This window comes from Mus caroli, chromosome 16, assembly GCF_900094665.2.
Source record: "Mus caroli chromosome 16, CAROLI_EIJ_v1.1, whole genome shotgun sequence".
Classification (NCBI taxonomy): domain Eukaryota; kingdom Metazoa; phylum Chordata; class Mammalia; order Rodentia; family Muridae; genus Mus; species Mus caroli.
In genome coordinates, this window is record NC_034585.1 from 38,468,081 (window position 1) to 38,493,616 (window position 25,536).

Sequence of the window (25,536 nt, forward strand, 5' to 3'; positions counted from 1 at the left end):
CTCTCTCTCTCTCTCTCTCCCTCTTCCTCTCTCTTTCTATGTCTCCATTGTGAGTGTGTGTGTGTGTGTGTGTGTGTGTGTCTTTATTATATGGGAAAACAATACTTTGTAAGCTAATTTATCAAAGTTCTGAGAGAGATGACTCAATTATTTAAGGCACCTTCTACTTTTCCAGAGGACAGGGTTTAGTTTCTAGAACACACATTTGGCAGCTCACAACTGCCCCCCCCCATTCCAGCCTATACAATAATAATGTTTTCAGACCTCTAAAGGCACCTGCAAGTATAGGAACGACATAAACAAACACACAGGCACATATACACATAAATAAAACCAAAAATAAATCTTGAAGTATATATTTTAGGGATGTTTGAATATGGACACCTTACATTGGTAGACAGTACCCACCCTAGGAGATATGTAATACTAAATGAATATCTATGTGCCAGGCTTGGGTTACCTCTCTATGAGTTATTGGTTAAGGATGTCCAGAGGTCATTGCCATTAATCTTAAATGGTAAGATTCTATTGCTGTCAACATATCATAGTTCAGTTGTAGAGTATAGGGAATCAAGGAAGACTTGCTAGCTAACCTCTTTATGCCTTCCTAGTGAGAAAAGGTGCTTTGTAGACTATTGTGAGAGAAAAGTTATCAATAGTTTTGCTCAGCAAGGAATCCTGAACACTACACTACTGACCTATCAATCAAGGCAAGCCTACTGGAACAATAGCAACATGAAGATTATAGAGGCGAGCAACTACTTTATGACTGAACTTGAGGTGTGCTCTATAGGATAAAATTCCTAGGCTTGGACCATATTTATAATGCCAGCTATGAACATGGTCCAAATCTAGGCCTGGAAACGGCATGGCCACAGACTTTGGTAAGATAGTTGATGCCTGTTGTTCAGCCAGATGGATATAGTATCTAATTACCTCCTATTTTTGGATATACTCCTTGATCAGTGCTTCTTGCTGCCTTTTCTAGAGAAGTTTCTTTATGCAGTGACCATCAACTAATGCATTGATTCATAACTGATCAAAGAGTTGAGCTGTATTAAGTCCCACCCAAACCCAGGCTCAGAGAATACCACAGCAGGGGTTTGTCAAAGAAAATAAGAGCAGGAGCTTGGAGAAGAGTGGTAGGACATGCTCATTCAACTCAGGAGTTCCCAGAAGCCATGGATAGATAGAGGTGAAAGGCCCACACAAGGTCAAGTCATTAAGGCCACTTACCTTCCCAGCAGGCAGCACAAGGTGCACACAGTGGATTATAAAAATGGGAGGAAGGAGGGACACGACGGTAAGAGGGTGTGTGTTTTCCTGACAGGAATAGGAGAGGAGGGATGAACATGAATCGGCGGAACATGGATAAAATCTTGATAATTGTATGTATGAATCTGTCAAAGAATAAAAAAAAATTATCAAAATAAAAAATAGTAAATAGGGTTAGTTTTCAGTTTTCACCTTCAAGTACTCCTACTGATGAACAAAGCAGAATTAAGTAGAAATTTAAGAACAACAAAGGAAAAGAGAAAATATTTTAAATATACATATTAGTGACTTTAAAACTATATATAGTTCTTCATTTTATTGTTCAATGTGTAGTATAGCGTTGCAGAGAGAATGGAAAAAGAAATGGTCATCTATTTATTTTTTTAGAGGAAAGGCTGAAAGAAGGAAATTTTTAGCAAGTTGGAAGTTTAAGGAAGGTGGAAGAAAACAAGGCAAAACCTGAGCAGAGAAGGCAGACAGAGAAGCATGTGCTGAAACAGAATCAACCACATGCTAGCCAGTTACATGCTTGCTACTCAAGGCCTCTTATATCAGCATAGAGAGCTCTGAACATACAGCTTAGCATAACTGGTTCTCCACTGCGGATCACTGGAGAAACAGTTGAGCCAGATGGCTGGCCCTACTTAGCCTCATCAGTAGAGGTCTCAATCCCACATTCTGAAATTGTCGATTTTTCTACATGCTATATTTTTAGTCCTGTAGAAATATGTATGATGAGACAAAAATTGCTCAGTAGCAAATCTTGAGGCTACTGAACAGATCATTAACTGAAGCATCACCTATTTAAAGTGAGTCCTGAAGTTCGGAGCTGGGTTGGATGATGACCTTAAAGGGATGGCAGTCAGCGATACAGAACAGGATTTTCACACAAGGAAGTAGAGGATTTCAGTGGGTAATGTCAGGTTGAGAGGATGAAGCTCTGACAGTGACAATTTAGTTACTAGTGCTGATTTCTAAGACAACACTTACCCCATCCCTAGCACTTCACTGAAGTTATGAGACTGCTTACCTGTCTAAACATTTAGTGGCAATTCAGTAAAGTAAAATATGATATAATATCATAACTAATAGAGGTACAATTCTTAGTGAAACCAATAACTTTAAAAAAGGCGATTCTTTTCTAGAGTGCATCCCGTTATAACGAACTACTATTAAAACAAACACACAGACACAATAGAAAACCTTCCATTGGATGTGTAGTGCTTTGGCAAGCACTTGGTCGGCCCCGTGCTTTCAAAGGAGACAGGCCCTTGCTCTTACTCCTAAGGATTCTAAAATATTTCATAATGTTTAATGAAGTTACCCACCATATCTGTAATGAACTCTGATGGGATAGACAATTAGGTTTCCAATATGATTCAAGTCCTGCTTTTCATGAGCCCAAAGCAAGGAGTACTTCCCTCAGCTGGAGGATGGAGGCAAGGTGGAGTTTTTAATCTACCATTTGATTCAGCAAGAAAATTTGGGGGCAGAGAATGCAGAGGAAGCAAAGAAGGTTCTAATCATTCGACCCTGGAAAACAGAGTAAGCAAACAGAGAGAGGGGGAGGTGGGGGAGGGGGAAGGAAGAGAGGAAATGGGAGTGAGGAAGGAAGAGTCATATATTATTTGCCTGATTGTCTGCATAGTTCAATCAAAGTACTGAATTGCAATGAAAAGAAATGCTTTCTCATCTTGGCTCTATCACCTTCTCTTCTATGACCCTGAGTGAGACCTTTAAAGTCACAGGCTTTCAAATACTCTGGTTATAAAACAAAATGTCTGGATTCTGCCATGGCTTTGGTTCTGTGCTATGAGAATGATCGAGAAGTACAATTATACTTGTTTTATTTAAAACTCCTGATATAGAGGATGCAAGAATAGCTGATGAGAAATTGTCTAACCTATCCTACTTTTTTTTTACTTCACATGAAGGAAACATTTTAAATTTATGTTCAAGAGAAAAAATAGTTGCGTGTTGAATATGCCTTTACTCTAAATTTCTTTGCTGTTTGGAAACCTAGAGATCTTTTTGATATAAATTTGACATTTCTCCATAAAAATTAAGGGCGCTTTTCCCTCTAAATATCAGATAAGAATAGGCACTGCAGAGAGCCAGACAGTGACAGATCGAGCATTATAATACTCTATCCATCTGGCTCTGCCTAAAGAAGGAAGGATGATAAAGAATCAACATAGCACACAGCACCAAGTTCCAGGTTACAGAGAGGATTGAGCGCCTGCAAATACAGTCAGGGTACAGTGAATCTTCTGATCATATGTGGATAGCTGGAGTATTCTCATTTGTCAACTATGTAAATGAGCGCTGAAACCGTGGGTGAATCTAAAGTTTGCTCCAGACATGCCCTTCTTCACACAAATCTCTCTCCAAGATTACAGCCCAAACTTTTAGGTTTTGGATCTCAGGTGCCTCACTTGCTCAGTGTTGGACAGATAGCACAGTGACTTAGATTGTTCATTACAAAATCATGAGGACTAGAGCTTAGATCCTTGCGCCTTCACAACAATCCACGCGTACTGCAAATGCCAAAATCCAGCGGAGATGATCCACGGCCTTCTTCAAGACTCTGCAGGTATAAACAGGTGCTTATACACACACACAGGCACACACACACACATCTGTGGTCACAAACAAATGTGAACATGTACACACACATAATCACATATATATTTTATTTTAAAATATCTCTTAAAATGATAAACTCATGCTAGTTATCAGAGGTAAGTTTTTTCATATATATGTAATTTAGCTAATATTAGTACACCATACTATATTTGCAAATTGAACTAATTATAGTACAAAAGAAAGGAAGGCCATTTTAAAGGATAAATTCCATTTGCATTGGCTACCAGAAAAAAATAACAGCATGTTTAAACAAATACTGTGGTCGGCTATTTGGCAATGACAGCCCAGGTAAAGCAAAATCTTGGGTTCGAACACACTGGAATAGGAAGTCCCTCTGTCTGGGCAGGCAGCATGTGCTGGAGGACACGGGGACTGAAACAGGCAGGGCAGGTTCAGTTGCTATAGCAAATATGGTTGCCTTCAGACTGTTTCTCGCCCCACTGCACACTCAGGGGGTGCCCTAGGACTTCCTTACTCAGGGTTCTCATCATACTTTGGTATTGATCCAAACCACTTAGTGACGAATACAGGCAGCATCTTCCTTCTATTTAAAGGTCTTGAGTATCTATTATTGTTTTTATGTTTATTATCTTAATACTGACATTTATAACATCTTTCTTCTAAAGAGCTCTCTGGGGTGCTATAAAGTGTCGAGTGAAGACAAATGAATGTGTGAGCACTTAGTGCTAAAGAGGGGAGGCCCTGCTGCAGTTCACACACTGCTCACTTCCTTCTGTCTTGTTCCCTTGCTCTAACAGGCCAAGTCCTGCTCAAAGTACAGTTCACAGACAGCATCCTCACTCCTTCTTTTAATTTCAACAGACACACAGACACAGACACAGACACACACACAGACATGCAAACACACACACACACACACACACACAGAGACTCACACACAGAGAAACACAGACAAAAAATAGACAGGCAGGCAGATCGACAGACACAAACAGACACACATAGACAGATGGGCAGACAGGGAGACAGGTAGACAGGCAGACAGGTCAACACAGACACAGTTTGAAGTGGAGGATAGAAGGATTCTTAGAAACACTCGAAACACCCGATAGACACCTTTCAGTTATCTGTGTCATGTATCTATTTAATAATTTTGTCTCTCCCTTTATAATCCTGATCTTGCAGTGACCTTTCTCCACTTTGCTGCCATGAAATGGTGCTTCAATTGCTCTTGTTGGAGTTACTGATAAAGTTTCTGAACCAACCCCTTCTGTTTTGTACAGCTATGATATCAATATCACTAGCATCCTTGTCTAAGAAAATAAAGACTTCATTTTTATTAAGACCTTAAATAATTCAGATGTCTCTCTCTCTCTCCTTACTATCCATATCTACACACTTTATCTCAATAAATTTCCTATCAATCACCAGCCTGAATCCTCATCTACCCTGCAGATTTGTTCTATGGTGTCCTGTCCAACTGTAGGCATGATTCCTGTGGCAACATTGTTGAATTTTTCTCCAACACTCTTGACCAGCTGTCCAGATCTAAACCCTTCACCACTCCATTCCTCAGTCCTTCTTTCTGAGATGATTTCTGTACCAAGATGCAGCAGTGGTGCTGTAACCTTCAGAAAACCTTCCCTCTGAATGGAAAACGGGGTGGTTTTCCTTATGTGAAGGCAGCACTGGGTAGACTTTTGTGTAGTTAATAGCACACCATATTGTCTGTGCTCCTCTTGTCCCTGGCTTCTGTCCCACAACACTTCTATTTCCCAGAACGTATAAGGACCTTTGCTGCTACTTTCTGACTTTAGTGCCTTATGTTTGAACTGCCATATACTAGGAGAAAATGACCTTTTATCAAATAAATCTTTGACAAAACTTTTAAATATATTCTATGTATTGATTTAAAATTCTAAGTATTTAATGACCCCTTCCTTATGCAAATAGATATTATGAATTGATAAGGTAAGATTATGTAAACCAATTTCATACTTAAAATTTGGATATTAAAGTATCCTTGCAATTTTTGACCTAAGAGCTATATTTTGTATCAGAAAAAAATAAAGATTTACTATGGTGCACTTACATTTAAAAATGTCCTTTAGAAATCAGAAATGCATTGAATTTAACTCTTCTTCTATAATATCCATTGTCCTAAATAAGTTAGAATTGTAAATCACCCACACACAAGTATAATTTATTTTTATCAGTTTCTATTTCCATCCATAAATGAATGGCCATAATCATTATGAATGGGACAACGTGGGGGAGTATGATGCTGAGCTGTATCTTCACACATCTGAAAAGAGGGTGCATCAGTTGAGGAATTATCTCTACCCCATTTGCCTGTGTGCCTTCTACTGACATTTTCCTGATTACTAATTGTTACAGACTGCTTGTAGATGGTGTGTAGAGAAAAAAAGAAAACAGTGCCAGGCAGCGATGTGATGAGGGATTCCATGCCAAGTGTTCTGCTCACACATTATCTGATACCTCAACATCTCTCAAACTTGCACTTTTGCCTGAAGTTTCAGAGTCCCAAGCTGGATAGATCCCTTCTGGATGTAATTGGTGACTAAGTCTTGCTTTTTATGTTTGACCTACTGACGTCTTAGCCTGTGTTTTCGTACTGTTTTTGTTTGTTTGCTTGCTTATAAGTTTTTCATAGTTAGGTTCAGCTGTTAACTTGACACACCCAAAATGAGGGGACCCCAGCTCCAGAATTACCTCCACCACATTGGCCTGTGAGCATGTCTACAGTACATTTTCTTGATTGCTAATTGTAAGAGGACCCAGATCATTACAGACTGTGCTACAGGGCAGGTGGGCAAAATATTAATATCCTGGAATTATTAGACAGGAAGCATGGGATAATATAAAGAATGCTATCTAGGTGTTAAGTTTTATGAATGCTAGTCTCACTGTTTCTGAAGAGCTACAGCAGCTCTCCATCGCAGCTATAAAATGGAGAGGCAGTAAGTACACATCTCAGGTCCGTGTTTCCGCTGTAAAATTGTGAAGGAGTAAATAGAAAGATTCCTCCAGCTCGCCCCTAGTTTTAACACTGTAACTTTTGTTTTCCCTAATTACATATGCTTCCTGATTTTCCTCTGATTTCATATGTGAGCTTACTGGCTTGGAGTCTCAGAGTGATTTCCTGACAAGTGGGGTGGGAACGCTCACAATGTTTATCTCACAGAACTGCAGTGAGGACGACACTCAAAATTATGTGTATCTCTGCACGTTGTGAACTGCAAAGCCCTATAATTGTAAAAAAGGAAATTATTATCTTATTATCGGGTATTTCTATTTCTTTCTATTATTCTAGTTAAATAAGCACCGTGATGCCGCAGCATATAACCAGCAGAGGGAGACAAGTTCAGATTATTTTTCTTCTTGAAAGTGAAATCAGTTAATTGCTATCGGGACACGCATTTGTAAAAGTCAGAATGAATGAAATTCATTATCAGCAAACAATGATGTTGCTCCCATGCTATATGAACATGTTGAAGTTACACAAACACAGGATAGAGAGAAGAAAACAAAAATTATATGAAAAAAAAAATTGGACTTTCTGGGCTTAGTTCATTGCATCTCAAAGACAGCCCCTCTGTGAAGAGCATCATATTTCTATGACAATTTCCCAAGCATGCCCATCTGGGAGTACAGGCTATTTGGATACCAATTTAGGAGCAAGCCCAGAGATCTAAAAGTAGAATTTCCAAATTTCTCCCAAATTTAGCTTTTTTTAAAATTCAAATTTCCCATTTTTATTAGCCAAAACTATAAGAAGAAAAAAGATGGAAGGCAGAGAAATCCTTTGCCTTTTCTGTTTCTTCTACTCCCATACCCAATTGACAGTTCCTGTCAGTTTTAGACCACATTCTTCTGCAGGCTTTTGCTTCCTTCCCCCACCCCCCATTGTCATTGTGCTTAGCCTGCTTTTGTCAGAGCCCTGCTTTTGCTATTTCAGAGACTTTACAACAGTAACTTCCCAGCTTTAACTTGACCGGGTATATGTCCCACTCCGCGGCCAGTTAGTTATCTTCCTAAAGCACACATCTTATTATGTCATTCTCTTGCTCAAATTCTTTAATGATTGCCCCACTGCCTACAAAACAAAGATCAAATTCATTACTGTGCCCATCAAGCACTTCAACGATCCTCACTTTTAAAAATAACAATTTTCCACTTTAACTTTTTTCGATCTTACCCTCTACACACTTTTCTACAACTCGTCTTATCCGTTGATGGAAGTTTGAGCCAAGACCGTCTTCTCTTGCAATATTTTTGGAAGAAAAATGTGTACATGGTTGATAATGTTTATCTTACTCATTATGACTTCAACACCTTTAACTCAGGATTCTGACAAGCTTCCTCATTGAACTTTCTATCATTCTGATGACTTGTAGGTATCCTTGCCTTTCTGGAATCTAACCATGGAATAGAATGGAACTCTTTCTTCAATGTGTTCAGAACTTGTCCTTAGAGAGAGCCCCAAGCTTCAGTCGGATCTTGGATTTCCATCCTTCATTACAGGCTGCTTCATATGGCTACCCTTTGCAAAGAGCATTACTGCCCTCTCCTTTCCTCTTGCATGCATTCTATGGGTACTTAAATTACCAGTGTCTGCCCCAAACCCCTTCTGGTTTATCTTCTTTGAGTTATTACACTTTGATTCTGCTCTTTACTAAGGCAGTTCCTGCTCACGGACCTCAAATTCTCTGCTACAGGAGTGTATTGGCTGTGAGTTCTTGGATAAGTAGTCTCTGTTTTATTATATTTCAGTCCTGCTCAGAACCAGGGAGATGGTTGGATATTTATACTGACTAATTTTGGCCCTTCTCTGTTGAAGAGCATGTCTGAAAGGCCTACTCTAAAACTCTACTCTAAATCATGTTTGTCTTTCTCAAGAAAGGGCTTTTAATGTAATTCCTCTGTGAGAAGCACACTAGAGCAGACTGTCAGGTTTATATATCAGTGAAGTCTCAGACCTTAGCATAGGAAATGCTATGGGGTGCTTTCCCATATTTATTAATAATATTTATGAATGTTCTCATATATAGCAACTGACTGATGAGATCGGGCTCATGAGTTCCTTTCCTCTCATCTAAGCAATGCTTCTATATTCATTACTGAAACTGGAGAGGTCCAAGAATGTAAATTATGATAAGCCAGAGAGGAAAGGAAGCTACTTTGAAGCATGCAGACTTCTGGGACAGTTCAGATAATATAATGACCCAGCACTAGTCTTGCCCTGGAGCGCAATATTGTCAGTACGCTCTGGAGAAAACATATTAGTGTTATTTACATGACGTATAGCCTCAAGATATTTAGATAGGTGTCCCATTCAAATTGAACAGGTTAGTTATTGCCTGGAAAATATAGATATTCAAAATATATTTAGTAAAGTTTAGCTCTTGAATGACATCAGTCCATCATGTTATACATTCATTATTCTTTAACAAAATTTTAACAAAATCTTTTTTATTATACTGATATTCCATTAACATATAAGAGCCATAATTAAGAGCATGCAACATTTACATGTGGCAAGCAATAACCGGAACCCCCCTTTTTTTTCTGTTTAGCTGATTGTTAATGAGAGTCTACTTGGCTTTTTCTGTCAGCTCTTTCCATGATGAGTGGTAACTTTTCACAGGTACGCACCAGAGTTAAACCAGTAGAGTGAGGAGAGCGGCTCACCTGAGAAAAGCAGAGATGACTTATGGCAGAATATAGTCTCTTGGGGAGGGAGCTCCTGTCCTGAGCCAGTCCAGTCAATTCATCTTCCCTTTACCTCAGAGTCCTTCCAAAGTCTATGCTAGCCAGCACATCCTTCTGTTTGATTCTTCATTTGCAATGTAGTTTTTAGACAATGCATTGTCCATGTTGTAGTCTTAAAACTTTTCATAAAATGTCAATCGAATTATTTAAATCATTTGTCGCAAACTTTTATTCATTTACACCACTAGAGTAAAATGTAACTTGCTAATCTTAGAATGGTCCCATTATGATAGCTCCTTAACTTTTTTATTTCATTCATTTCTTTCCTACTCTGCACTGCAACATACATATAAACTGTTCCATAGGATTTCTGCTGTCCTTTCTGCTGAATGTATATCATGTACATATTATTGTTTTAGTGCCTTTACCATGCCATTATTTTTAAACCTGAAAAGACCTTGTCCACATTCTCATGTCTTCTGTCTCATGCTTTAGGATTTCTCTTCAAGATATCTTTGTTTATGAATGTTTCCTTCACCATATCTGTAGCACATTTACCCTCTGCCACCCCTACTTTTTCCCATTGGTTTCATTTTGCAAAAAGTATAAATATATTTACTTGTTTGGTATCTATTTTGGGGTCTAGGATGCAAATTCTATGAGATCAGATCCTTGGTTTCCCCAAGTCACTGCCATCTCAATGAAAATATATTGAGTGACTGAGTGAGTCATAAGCTTATACTTCCTTTTGGAATACTCTGCCGCTACTCTTCCTTATTCCTCCTTGACCTATTTTCTGAGTATGGGAACTCAGTTCACTACAGCAGCCTCGGATAGAGGAATAGAATTTCCTGAGTTCCTGCATTAACACCTTGTTCTTTGGAGGTGTTGTTCCCTCTGTCTTCACAGATGCTCCAATGTCCTTTCCATTATATGAAAGGTATCCTGAACAAGCAGAAGCAAATCAGATCCTACATTATTCTACACTGTCACCTCTTTGTGGATGGTGCCCATGGTGGCAGAGCTTAAAATCTAGGGGAAAAAAAAAGGTGAGCCAAAGGCCAGTGTGTACAATTCTTTGAAATAAAAAGATTTGTTAAGTGTCCTGGGGCACCAGTGTGCCAGTGACAGCGAGGGCAGGTGTGCTGATGAGTATCCAAGAGTAGAGGTAAAATGTGGGGATACAAGTAGCTGAACAGTTTCCAAGACCTTGTGAAACTGGGACATATCCAAGCACTGAGGCCTGTAAAAATAGAACAAGTGAGCAAAACCCACATTGTTAAAGGCTGAGGACTGATTTGATAACAATGAACCGTGGCATGCACTGAAAGCAAACCTTAGACTGATTTTCGAGGTGTAGAATTTGAGTCAGGGGTTTTACATCACTGGGGGCTATGAGGAGAACCTGGACAGTAACTGAATTGAGGACGAATAGTTTGGGGTTTTTTTTGTTTTGTTTTGTTTTGTTTTGACACAGGACAGTATATATGAATAAAGTTAAATTTAAAGATACGAAATTCCAATGGCAAGTCACAAGACAATGCCATACACATGAGCATAAGCCCAAGCACCAGAACACTGCTAGCTTATAATGAAATCAATGAGCATATGATGGCATGGATCCTGAGGAGAAGTTTTAACAATTCTGCCTTTCTAGCTCATATGGAAATGCTAATTCTACTTATGAAAGTAGAGCTTAGACATGATATTATTATGATTAAGACCTTACCACTGTGGAAATTTAGAATGGTTCATTAATAATGCTATAGACAGGTTTAGCAAAAAAAAAAATCAAGCAATGTAGCCAAATAATTAGTTGTACATTTCAGGCTGCATTTGGATTTCCTGTGCGCCTGTTACCTTACAAAGCTAAACAGAGCAATAAATGCTTCATGCTTCTTAGGGTACTCAGATGTGAGCCAGTTTTTGTTTTTCTTGCAGCATTTGTCTCTGGAGAGTGCCAGAACCTCCTAAAGCCTCCTTTGGAAAGGCAGGATGTTATTTTAAAGTAGTAGTTAAGATCATCTTACTTGGGTGATGGTGGCTGTTTCACATGGCTAACAGCCATGCTCGCCTCACAAGTATGTTCATTTATGCCAAGCTGCTCACAAGCATGTATAGAGTGATTCTGGGAAAATAGCCTGTATGCCTTTCAGAACGTTACCTATCTGTTTCTCTCTCGACATTTCTAAGGAAGGAAAGTAGTAGAGGAGTTGATAGTAAGGTAGTTTGGAGGAGAATGGCCATGAGGATGAAATACAGGATCCAGTTTTATACTCTATTGGTGTAACAGAAAGTAGGGGATTATAAGAGAGTGAAAACCAGAACTCACTGAGGGCAAGAAGAGGGGATGTTCTGAGAGTCTAGAGTGAACCAGGCCAGAAGTTGATGGATGTATTACTCTATGAACACAGATATTTACATTCTGTGTGGGATAGGAAAGTCAGCCATTCCTCCATTCTTATATTTAACAATCATAAACTCTCCTTTGGGGGCAAGTGTTGGGAGAAAGAAGCTCCTGAAGTTCTCTCTGAATGTAAATGCCATTTTATTATCGACTTATCTAATAAGCTTCATGACTGAAATTCTTCTTGAATTGGACTGAATTGCTGAACATTCTACATTAAAGATCCCCTAAACTGAGGTCTTCCTTTAAAGATTGTGTTTTACCTTATGTCCTCACAGCAAGTCAATTAAGTAAAACCAAAGTTTCCCCAAGAACCAGGGTAAGCTTAATAAAGATTAAAAGAATATATACCTCTTAATTGCTTTTCAGATTTTTTTTCTATGCAAATATGCACTTGTGCTTTTTCTCTTCTTAATTAGTTTCACTCTTTCCATTTTGATTGCGATTATAATCTTGATTATGTAATATATCTTTTCCTTAGTATGACTACAGAGACAAAACCAAAATGTGATTGGTTAACTACAAATGCTACATTTCTGATCCTACTTCTGTGAATTACTTTGTGCATAGGGTTGCAAACATCATGTTTGCTCTGAACACCTCCTAGGAAGTCACTCATGCTAGTAGCAAGAATTTGTTGGTACAAAAATTAGGTAAAAGTCACGTGTTGACCTCTGTCACAAAAAATTACTAGTATTGTATTATCCTTCTCTTTGTCATGACAAACATATAAATAAATAAATAAATAAATAAATAAAAATTCTATTCCTTTCTCACACAAGATCCTGTCCACTGAGGCATTGCATTGATCTTTATGGGTCTAGTCCTTCTTGCCATGGCTTCTAGAAACACACTGTGTCCCCAGTGGACAATATCACTTTCCTGGCATGGTCAATGGAATTAAGACATTTTGTAAGGTCTATGTCCACCATCTCTTTATTTTTTTTTTCTTTCTGATAGTAGAGGAACACCTTACAACAAGAGAACATATTCTATATCTAAGTCATTATGCAAGCAAATCATCCATTTCTAAGAGCAACAAGGTCCTTGGCAAGGATGGTCAAGCCTGTTGGCAATGTATGGGAAACCATTGCCAATCTTGACACCATCCCCTTTAGCATGCTAAACTCATTTGTTCCATTCACACTGACAATTACAGCACTTATGACTCAACTAACCACTTTATCTAGCCATCTCTTCACTGATAAAATGAGCTCAAAATTTCAACAGCCGTGTCCCGAGCCAGCCATGGCTCATTCCTGCTTCCTAAGACTGCTCATCACCACCGACAAAGGACATCTTGATTTATGTGAAATGAACTCACAGTGAAAATAAAAGTCATTGACTTTATAAACCTTGAATTGGGACAATTTAGATTCCAATACTTTAAAGTATTTTCTCACATAATCTGTAGGAAGCCATCTACCTCTAAACTAATAAAATACTGTCCAAAAATCCTTTAAATATTCTGGGGGACAAGGCAAATACCAGCTGTGAATGACTCCTTAGGGCTTGAGTTCTGCGGGGGGGTTCACAGCTTATTCCTCTTGCTATGATTTTTTGGTTGCACGTGTCTGTAGCTAACCATGTGGGCTGGTTGGCTTCCTCAGCTTCACTCAATCTTCGCTATGCTTGGGAAGAGAGATTCTTAACTGAGAAAACGGCTCCATAAACGTGTCCTGTAGGCAAGTCTATGGGGCATTTTCTGTTTTAATTATTGGGGGTGGGAGGTTCCACACTACTGGTAGGAGAAACATCTGGGCAAGATTGTCCTGGGTGGTTTAAGAAAACAGGCTGATCAAGCCACAAGGGGCTTTTATTTCTGCTTCCAGATTCTTGCCTTGGGTTCCTGTCGGGCTTCCTTGATAGTAGACTGTGATGTAGAAGTGTAAGCCAGCAAAGCCATCCTCACTATGCTGTGTTTGGCCAGGATGTCTTATCACATTAACTAAGATACAAGGTACAGCTGCCCTTGTCAAATTTCCTTGCTATCACAGAGGAAACAGGTGAAATTCCAAAGCTCTGCTGGTGCCAAGAAGCCAAAAGGAAACCAAGGGTGATTGATTATTCTTGGGGTCTGAGGGTGATTTGCTTGCTCAAACCTGGAAACTACAGATCTGCTCCTACTCCCGCCTCCTTCACATAAAAACCTCGAACCTGGAAGGATTTGCTGTCTCTTGATTGGGGAAATGAGTCTTGTAATGTCAGTTGTGTAAAGCTGACTATACTTTGTTTTGTAGACTTTATAACACTGTCTCTTGTACTCTGTGAGTGTTGAGAGAGGGAGGATATTCAGGAGAGACGAGATGTCTTCAGCTGATCCCATCTCCAGCCTCAGGGCTGAGGGAGCTGTCTGGCATTGAAACCCTCCCTTGAGTGACTATGGTGGGTTCACTCCTTACAGACAACACTGGCTAGGTTGGGTAGCTGTGTAGGAGTGACAAATGCTAATTCCTTACACCTGTTTGGCATCTGCATTCAGTAGAGTGCTATCTATAGACTTAGATCTCCACGCCCGGCTCTTAGATCTCCTTGTAAATGACAAACTTTCAGATCTACTTCCTTGTATCGCTGCGTTTCTTGAGAAGCCAGTGGCATTAGCAACTTGGCGAGCTAGCTGCAATGGACCCTGTGAATGATAATCCCGAATCCCATCCCTCAGGTGTCTGCCTGTGGGTTTCCTGGAGAGTGAGGTTGATCTGGGGATCAAGGATCAGCTGCTTTGGCTGGCACTTGGGAAAGACAAGACAAGCATTCACACCCGGAGCCACTCAATGCCAGCATTGTCTCCAATCCATCTTTCATAAGGGGCTTGGAGGGGGGGGCGGGGGAGGAGGATGAAGAGGGGAGAGAAAATAAACCTTTCAAATACTTCAGGAGAGGAGAGAGGGTGAATACCATGGGAGTGTGGAAAGCCATTTGCCAGGACTCTGAAACCAACCTTGGCTTTCAGTTTGAGACTCAGCTTGGCTAATTTCTTCATCCTTTCTCATCTTTCTGGTCCATTCTGCAGTATGCCTTCCTATCCATGTGTATGTAACTCCATTTGTTAAGGTTTGCATTTCTTTCTTGCCATGCCTTCCCTCTTCTTTCCTGGACCCTTTCTCCTGTCCTTTTACAGCTTAAGTCCACCTCCCCTTCCCTGTCTTAACAGTACCTCTGAGCCCCATCCCCTCTTCTTAAGGAAATCAGCCAGGCCTCAGATGGAGCTGTTGTCCTGACAACCTAAAGGCGCATCAGGCTTTCATTGAGGCTGGCTGCTGGTGAAGAGGGCAGTTGTGCAAAGCAAGGGGCCACGCTGAGGGGTGGGAGGAGGGGATGACGTGGCAGGGCTGTTGAAAACCAGCAGGGTAGGGGGGAGGTGCTGAGTAGAGAGAGAACAGGGACTGGAGGGAGAAACAAGAAAGAGGAGGGGGAGAGAGCTCCTGGGTTGCTGCCGCTGCTGCTGCTGCTGCTGCGAGAGGCTGTTTCTTTACTCTCCCTGGCAGGCTCTCCTGCTGCCTGGGAAAGTGGGTTACAGAGGGAAGCAGCTCAGCCCAGACGCTGGCAGAGAAGCAGCCAGCTACAGAGAGTCTAAGGAAGCACCCCTGCCATTGACAGTCGCCTCCTCATCATTAAAGCATTTTATATTTGCACTCTTCCTTCGGAAAATTTGTTCCTCCACTTTCTCCCCGACTCCTGCTTGGATTTGATGAGGGCTTTGTTAAATCCCAGAGGGAAAAGAGACTAAGCGAGGGAAAGAGCGAGGCAAAGTGGAAGGGAGTGCGCGCTGGACCCGCCCGAGCAGCCTTGGCAGTGGCTGCGAGCCCCGCGCGCTAGAGCCCCTCTCCGTGGCCAGCAGCGCGCACACGCGAGTCCACCGCGGACCAACTCGCCGAGGCCACCATGGTCGGGAGAGTTCAGCCCGATCGGAAACAGTTGCCGCTGGTCCTACTGAGACTGCTCTGCCTTCTTCCCACAGGACTGCCTGTTCGCAGCGTGGATTTTAACCGAGGCACGGACAACATCACCGTGAGACAGGGGGACACGGCCATCCTCAGGTAGGGCTTGCGAGCAACTTTTCTGGTGTGTGTGTGTGTGTGTGTGTGTGTGTGTGTGTGTGTGTGTGTGTGTGATAGTGAACTCCAGCTGCCCTGGGTTAGTGGGCGTGTGTGTGTGTGTGTGTCCCTTGTATCGACTTGAAGATTTAGCCAGGAACAAAATTTAAGGGAGTCTGGTCCCTGTCAAGAGCCAAGGGTGCTTTTGGAGTGTTGTTTCGTTCTTTGAATGTTGTTTTCTCTAGTCAAGAAAGCCGAACTTTATCTATGGCATTAGTGGCATTGGGCTGTATTCATGCTGTGGTAATTGCTCACGCTTGGCACTTACACTTTTGTTGAGGTTCCTCTATTCAGACACAAGAGTTGTTGAGTTATGGCTTTCAAAACGTAGTACGCAAGGCTGCATTCTCCTTGTCCGTGTGTGTGTGTGTGTGTGTGTGTGTGTGTGTGTGTGTGTGGCTCAGCAAGGCTCAGTCTGCCCTAGCAGTAGTTCTGATAGAAGACTTTCTGTAAAGATCTCTGAATTGACATCATAGGCAATAAGTCAATCTTACAACTTTGGATGATTACTGAGGCTTTTGGGGAATGTGGAGAGAAATCAACAGAGAATGAGAACGGAAGGAAAGGATCCAGCCTAATGGCAGGCCTTTAAGAATAGAAAACTTAAACAGAGGAGGAGAAGGCATTAACCTGGCATTACATTACATACTACAAATTGATCATTGAGTTCAAAGTCTTATGCCTATGCAGCTCTGCCAAGCTCCGCAATATAATTTGGGATGGAATTTTGGAAAAGCTTCCCAAGTCCTTGAGAGTTTGACCCTCCTAAGGTAGAGAGACTTGGATGATACCTTGTCATTACTACATTTCCTTAAAGCTCAAAGCTTCTTTCCTCTCTTTCCTTCTCCCCTCTCCCTTCCCAGCTTTATTTGACTCTCTGGCAGATAATAATAGAAAAAGAGGAGAAAGTATTTTCCTAGGAGATCTTTTAAAATCCCATTTCTTCCAAATATAATGACCCAGTGTTGGTCTGTCTATCTAGGTAATATTGCTGGCTGGGGCAATAAAAAACAGTATGCCATAGAAAATCAACCTCTAATCTGTGTGCAAGGAGCTGATAGTGCATAAACCCCGGGGCATCAGGGAGCAGTTCTGTGGCAGAGCTGCCTACAGCAGCAAAGTTTTCTTTTCTTTTCTCAGAAATAAATTTGGTTGGCTGTCACAGAGTGTCCTGCTTTGGGATCCCTTTAGCCTTGTTAGAGATGAAATCGTGTGTGGTGTGATATGGCATGTTTTAGGTGTGTGTGTGTGTGTGTTGTATGTACATGTACATATGTTGTTCCAGAGGGCAAAAGAGTGAGCACATGATAGTGTGTGTGAGTACTTCTTTCTTCATTTCCTGGGCTTTGAGTGATTATGAATCCCAAATACCCTCCTAACCAGAGCGGACTTCCCCTTGTAGGTCCCCAGCTTTGTAAACCTGCATTCGTGATTTATCCACACGGGGTAATAAGATTTATAGAGTAATTTATCTGTTTGAAAAGGGATTTGGACATAATGCAGAAAATATTTTTGCAAACACACAAGCATGCCGTCTCAGCTGCTGACATTCGTATTCCCTAACATCCTTAACCCTTTACTAGCAGCAGAGCTCTACGTTTATGCTTGCCCTAGAAGTGACTTGTTTCCCAAGATTGTAAGATTAAAGGTGAGAAATGGGTCTACTCTGAATGTATAAAACTTTTTGATTTAAATTTTTCAAAAGTTCCTGATGTCTTTGTAAATGAGCAGCACAGCATCCTAAGGTACAGTCAGAGAAACATGGGCATGTTAATAAGCAGAATAAATGGATGCTGGTACTTCCATGTAGGGAACACATAGGTTTTCTACATCTAGAAGAGGCATTCTCATTACATAAAGATCTGTACGGTATGGAGATGTGTTTGCATGATGATTGCTAAAAGAATTTAGAATTTAGTTTTGTTTTTAATTACCACACTTTATCAGATATTACAATGTAGAAATGGAGTCTGAGGAAAGGGAACAAATCCAACACCAGTTATTCCCAGGGAGAGGGAAGACAAATAAACAACATGCAAATAAGTCACCTATGGGAATCCATTACTTCTCCAGACCTCACCTCACATGCCCTCCTTTTTATTTTCTCTGACTGAGACAAGGCTTTATTTCTGAGGTTGGTGGAGCTCTATCAGAAGTAACCATAGAGCAAGTTACTTTTGTTTTCTTAGCTGACCTTCTCCTTCCCCAGTCTCTTTAACTGGATCCAGGCTGCTTTGTGAGTCAGTTTTCTGGTGAAGAATAGTGCTGTTGCTTTCTGTTTGCAAGTCTAGCCTGGGAAAGGCATGCTTCCACTTTGTTGGTGACATTTTGCTGGGAGTGTGATCTTCCAGGGGAGGAGAGGAAGGAGAACTTGATTCATTGGCAGCCACAGTAGATGCTTGGCACTGAGAAAGTGAAATGGCAGGGAAGAGAAAAATCCTCTCTTAGTGAGTGTGTGGCCCTGAATAGTTAGAAATGGCAATAGGAGACAAGGGAGGCTTGTAGTTCTGATGCTTCAACGACAGGAACTTAGCTGACAAGTCTTCAAAACATTATCTTCTTGCTTCCATAAAACAAGAGTTTCTGTAGGAATTTTGGAATTGATCATTGCTTTTATTTAATATAGCCTTTAGTCCAATTGTGCATCGCAATTAAGAAGTGAGCATCTTGCTTTCATATTCCATAATTTTTATCCTTTTGGGAAAAAAAGGATACTATATAATTATAACCAAATTTGAAAGAGATAGCCTGAGCCATCCATGCCTAACCTGGCTGTGTCTTGGAGGAAACTCCAAGTCTTTATAAAACTCATAGAAGGACCTAACGAAGCCCACACACCACTTCCATCCCAAAGTCAAGGAACCAAAGTGTGATCCACAGATCTATAGATCAACAGCAATGCAGTGCCTGAAGTTCCTGTCTGGATAGAATGAATCTGAACATGGCTTTAGACTGTTATACAAATTCCTTTGGCACATACTTATCTCTGGGACTCTACTTATGAAGCAGACTCAAGTTTTGTTGTTATTGTTGGTGTTGTATATATGTATGTATGTATGTATGTATGTTTTTAACAGAGCCCACATACTTCACCACTTTAATAAGGGGATTCATCAATCCTTAGAAGTTCAAGTTCTAGTTTTACTATCTCTATCACCTGAACACAGACATCCACGTGGTTTAATCTTGATGCATTGAAACACATTTACCTCTCTTTATAAACCATAGACCATTGGAAAGAGGCGGTACTCTGTAACATACTTGCCAATAGTGACATCTTAATGGCCACACTGACCACCTCCTTAGTATTAATAGCATATATCTGAAAAGATATTGGTAGGGTACTAGATCTCAAACTACAACAGTAGCTGCATAAAACATTTTTGTTATTGTGTACCAACTCAGCAAAGTTTCTTTGTAAATATTCATATGCATAAACATATGAAGCTACAATGTAAACACATGCATGTTAAAAGGGCAAGTGGACCCAGCAATGTGATCGTAATTAATCAAAAATTGAGATATCAAACTGGGATACTTATAATTCCATCTGTCTTTGATGTTTTCAGAATATTACAGTATTTCAAGGATGATAATATTTTCTCCATAGAGATGAAACTATATCTAATAAGTATATGAGCTTTAGAGAGAAACCAAGTGGTATCAACAGGTTGCTTAATTTTTGTTTTCCCAAATGTATTTACTTTCCAGTTTGTTTCTGTATTAAGAGGGGGGAAAGATTCAACAAAAAAGATGGAATTATTTGACGATAAAATGTAATAAATCATGCTCAAATTTCAAGAGAAAACATGACTCCTCTTCTATAAGGCATCTGGAACGCCTACGTTCACTAAGAAAGTGTCAACACTCAAACAAACTCCTGGCACCGAATGTGATTTTTTTTTTTTTTACTACTTAAAATTCACTATTTGAAAACAAACTTTGTGGGCCTGCAATGAGAGCCCGGGACAATTATGAGCTTTCCTTTCTCTGTAGCTAAGTCACTAAAGGTAATCAAATTTTATTGGCTATCACTAATACTTTAAGGATCATCCATTGCCCATAAAACCCTTCATTAAGTATATGTTGTAAAGAATGGAGTTCAACATGCTGTATATCACCTAGGATTACGGCATTTTACATACATTTTACTAAAGAACATTTATGCACCCGTGAATTATGCTGTTTGTTGTCGTTAATGGCCCAAAAAGAAAACAGAGAAACCTCATGAGTCAGTGGCCAGCTGAATTTTTGCATTTCTGTAAATGTTGAGCAAGTGAGTGTATATATAAATGCACATACAATATAAAAAAGGGAAGGCCGTTGGTCTGATTTGTGTAGTTTTGACTTCATATGAACTGGACAACTGTGGTGATTCATGCCCTAAGTCAATTGTTGAGAGTTCAGCATTTGTGTTTCCCATAGCTGATCCTGCATAACAGCAAACTCAGGCCAAAAAGGATTAGAGTGCTTTGTGGTCCCTGCTAGTTTCAAGTGAAAACAGCTGTGACTCACCTGATAGGAAGTAGCTGGAATAGGCTAGACTTCTTCTCACCATCACCTGAGCCCTAGAGATACCATTTCTCCAAGCTATTGCTTGGAAGTTTCAATGGATGGCCCTGTTCTCTATATGCATTGCCTCTGAGTTCCCAAGACTCAAAAGATCTAGGTTCTAAATTTGGATCTCTCCTTGTAGGCTATGACTTTGTGCAAATCCCTGAATTATTTTGAGCTGCAGTTTCAAATTTGAAAATACTGAAACTATCTATTTTAGTTACTGTACAGAATTATTTTAAGAAGCCCACAATAGGTAAAGAAGGAAAGCTTGTTGAACTGTTGAAGTGCTATACAAGAATAAGGACCCACTCCTTGTCCAGCCATAAGCAGCCAGATGTTTTGTCTTTAGGAAACAATTATATAAGGACCCTGTTTCTTGAACTTGATCACTTGAGCCAGTGGTTCTCAATGTATAGTCACAACCCCTTTGAGGGTCAAAGGACCTTTTCAAAGATTTGCCTAAGAACATTTGAAAACACAGGGATTTACACTGTGATTCATAACAGTAGCCAAATTACAATAATGAAGTAGCCACAAAAATAATTTTATGGTTAGGAGACACCACAAAATAAGGGTCACAGCATTAGGAAGGTTAAGAATCACTGACTTGAGCCCTGCCGCCTACAGAATGTCTGATTGAGTTGCCCTATTCTGTAGTCTGACAATTTGCATTTTTCCTGTGTTTAGGTGAGACTTTCTTTTTTTTTTTTTTTTTATATTTTTATTACATATTTTCCTCAATTACATTTCCAATACTATCCCAAAAGTCCCCCATAGCGCCCCCCAATTCCCTACCCACCCATTCCCATTCTTTTGGCCCTGGCATTCCCCTATATTGGGGCATATAAAGTTTGCAAGTCCAATGGGCCTCTCTTTCCATTGATGGCCGACTAGGCCATCTTTCGATACATATGCAGCTAGAGACAAGAGCTCCAGGGTTCTGGTTAGTACATCATGTTGTTCCAACAATAGGGTTGCAGATCCCTTTAGCTCCTTGGGTACTTTCTCTAGCTTCTCCATTGGGAGCCCTGTGATACATCCAATAGCTGACTGTGAACATCCACTCCTGTGTTTGCTAGGCCCCGGCATCGTCTCACAAGAGACAGCTATATTTGGGTCCTTTCAGCAAAATCTTGCTAGTGTATGCAATGGTGTCAGCGTTTAGAAGCTGATTATGGGACGGATCCCTGGATACAGCAGTCTCTAAATGGTCCATCCTTTCATCACAGCTACGAACTTTGTCTCTGTAACTCCTTCCCTGGGTGTTTTGTTCCCAATTCTAAGAAGGTGCACAGTGTCCACACTTTGGTCTTCATTCTTTAGGTGAGACTTTCAAAGCTTCAGACCTGGGCTGCAGTTTGAGGAGCATTGCAATGTTTTCATATCAATGTGGTCCACAGATGGGCACCAGAAATATCAATCACTTGTTACAAACAAAATCTGAATCAACCACAAATTGCCTCTCAGAATCTTCATTTTTAGACAAGATCCCCAAGAAATTCCTAAGCATTTTCAAGTAGGGAACTCCCTGAGTTCTCACAGTCATGCACTTCCCCCCCACCCCCCACCCCCAGGCAAGCATTGGGAAAACATTGGAGCTGGAGATTCCTGACACTCATCAAATCTTTACTGGATTGGTGTGAAGAAGCGCCTAGGCTTCGCTTGTTGCTTCTTGTATTTAATGGTTCATGTATGTACACAGAATGGAGAACGACCAGATTAGAGGTTAAAAAAAAATCACTTTTACAAACCATATTCAAGACAACACTTAACAGTCATGCAGTAAAATTTTAAAGTCTTGTGAGCCTTAAGATATATGGCCTCAGACAAAAAGATCCAAATCCATTTGGGTGAAGGAGATTGCCATGGTTGCATTTCTTTACTACATGATTTCATCACTACAATATAATAAAAAGCGGGGTAACTTTATTATAGACCCAATTTACATAATGTCTATTGAAATTGTGTCAAAGCTTGAATTCGTAGACTATCACCCTATGCTCCCTTTATGATTTAGGCTAGGCAGGATTTAAGGGTGGTTGTTTGTTGCCAGGGTGTTAGTGTTGTTTTTAAGGCTGTCTCTCAGGAAGTTGAAGTAGAACAGCCAGACAAGAAAACCTTTTTTAGTTAGAATCTATTCAAACAGCCTTAATGCTTGTTACTCATGTTTCCATGCATACAAACATATGGCTCGCATAAATGACTGTATTTGTTTGTAGAATTTACCTTGCTTTTACACGCAAATCAGTCTTACTTGAAATTTAGAGACAAGCTTTTATGCCATAAATAAAAACTTTCTGTATTTTCATGAAGTGTATGTTAAGTTCACATAGCTCAATAGGAAACCAGGAGACTCAGCTCCACCATCTCTCATCTAACCTACCAGATGTGGATAACCGATGTCTACTTGGCACACACAAGCTGTTCTAACACTCCAGTGAAATAGCAAGCAAGTATCAAAGCGTTTTATCAACTATTAGATGGTATAAAGCACAAGCCTTTAAAGACTATTGTTATCCGTAAAACAGAAAATCACTCTTAGAAAATTAGAAAACTTAATAAAATGGCTTTTATTCTTATTTTTGTGATCCGCACTGCTCATTGGTCCACAGATCTTTTTATTAAGTTCTTTAAAGTCACTAGAAGCTTAGAATATCATTGTATCACTTCCTTGGAGTGCATGGTGAAGGAACACATTTTATAGTCACCTGCAATCAAAATAAGATCTCAAGTTAATGAGTGATTAACCTTAGCAAGAGAAAACCCTTTTCTCTAGGCTTTGTTAATTACTGCTGGAGATGGAGATGCACAGAAATTTAAAATAGCAAAGGCCTTAGAGATTAGGCAGTCCACTGTCATTTTAAAAGGCTGCAGCTGAGGAGAAATTTAGTTGGTGGCTCCAAAGCATAAATGACTACCGGAGTCAACCACCTTCTATTTTTCATTTTTTTTTTTTTTTTGGTCTGTGTATTTTTCTCTTCTTTCCTCCAGTCCTCCTTTAATTTCTATTCCCCCTTCCTCTTCTTTCTTTGTCTCAACTCTGCAAATATATTTTACACTTGTGTGTGGAAGGCCATCCAATGAGGGATAAGCTCTATTTCAAACTTGCTCACCATTTCTCTAAGACAATGCTGTTTTTTTTTTTTTTTTTTTCTCACTGTAGCCTCAAATTTCTATTCTTAGAGTCATTCTTGTGTTTGGCAAGACCTATACCAAGATCTCCTGGGCTCATTTCAAAGTCTTTTTTCCTTCATAACTCCAGTCCTTTTGTTTCTTGTTCCAACTTCTTTGGTTTTGAGACTTTTTCCAAGGTTGTTCTTACTAATTTATTGCAGCCCATGGCCCTCTGCCTGGTTCCGTTCTGTACTCTCTCTTTCAGGGGGACTCAATTTAGGATAGGTTCAGGAAGATGTGGTCTGGGTCTGAGTCTTGTCTTTTATTTAATTATCTGCCCAACGCCCTCAGAGGTCACTATATTTGGTGATTTGTTAGAATACTGGAAGTAAATTAATCTTACTTTCAAAACTTAATATTGCACATAAGATAATTAATATCATATCATATATGTATATGTTATGTATAATTTGCTTTAGGCTAGCAATGACTGTGATGGTTAGTAGACCAGGAGATACTGGATATAGATTCTTCCTATGAGATATGCCCTATGACAGAATTTTTGCTGGGGCATGCACAGTAAAATCTCTGAAAGCTCTCTTTCAAAGCTCAAAGTAATGTCACAGAGAGCCAACAGGTAGCCAAAAGAAGGGCAAATTACAATGAGCTAAATAATCAGAGAAGACATTCCATGGTCATAGGAAAATCTGCCAGCTCCATATGAAGACTTAGTCATAAATAACGGGTCTACAAGTAGGAACAGACTTCTTGAAACACAGATGAATAGACCTTAAAGGTGAACTACTTGGAACCCAGGACTATTAGCAAGATGAATAACCTTCTCAAGTTGTAAACCTGGGGACCCATGCCATAGAGCAGACATTCTATATAGTGTTTAGTAACATTGGATGATTGAAAGTAAACTTCAGAACTGGGGTCTCCTTTCTATTTGTAAGACAAAGATTCTATAACCTTGTCCAACTCTATGGGGGAAAATGAGGACAAAGTCTTGAAATGGCCTTGCTTCATAATTAGTTGGCTAAGCTTACCAGTTTATATCTTGCTACTTAGGACTTCCAGACTTCACAGTATTGACGTTACCATGAACCTGAGTACCCTTTCTGATATCTCACATATGATGTTTTACAACATTTGCTTACAAATGTCACCAGATTCTGCACAGGTCCTTTTTATCCATGGATTCATAGCTTGATGAACCCTGCATGGCCAGCTTCCCCTTGGCCTACATGAATTCAGAGCCTCCCAGGCTCTATTCATGGTATGCTTATTATACATATGCAGTGTTGGTTTCTAGTCTCATGTATAAGCTTCTCTTCTTGAAGCCTTTTCCTCCTACTCCCCCATTACTAGATCGCCCCTCCCCATACCTCCCTCCAGGCTCAGAATTCAGTTATAGTGCTGCCTTGTTCAGAAAATCCTCTCTGATTCTCTAGGTGGGCTAAGTGTCCTATTTATTTTCACTGATAGCCTCTCTTCTTACCTTGTGCTTAGCATTTAGTGTACTCTGAGAAAACATTCTGTTTATTTCTTCCTTGCCTCAAGGACAAACATCTAATCTACTTTACCATTTAATCTCAGAATTTAGCTTAGGATCTGTAAGAGCTCAAATAAATATTTGCCTAGTAAGCTGAATAGAGAAAGATGAAACCACTATATATCAAGCAGGCCAAAACTCGATTAAAAAAATAAAAGAAAGAAAGAAAAAAGAAAGGAAGAAACAAATTAGGC

General features: G+C 40.0%; 1 protein-coding gene across 2 annotated transcripts in view; it reads left to right on the forward strand.

Moving 5' to 3' along the window:
• The window catches only part of Lsamp (limbic system associated membrane protein), a 2,106,845-nt gene that overhangs the window by 1,465,879 nt on the left and 615,430 nt on the right, over positions 1-25,536 (forward strand). For both annotated transcript variants that reach the window (XM_021184809.2, XM_021184808.2), the window contains exon 3: positions 15,981-16,059. In XM_021184809.2, coding sequence (XP_021040468.2) covers positions 15,981-16,059 — 79 coding nt within the window. The remainder of the gene's footprint in view (positions 1-15,980; positions 16,060-25,536) is intronic.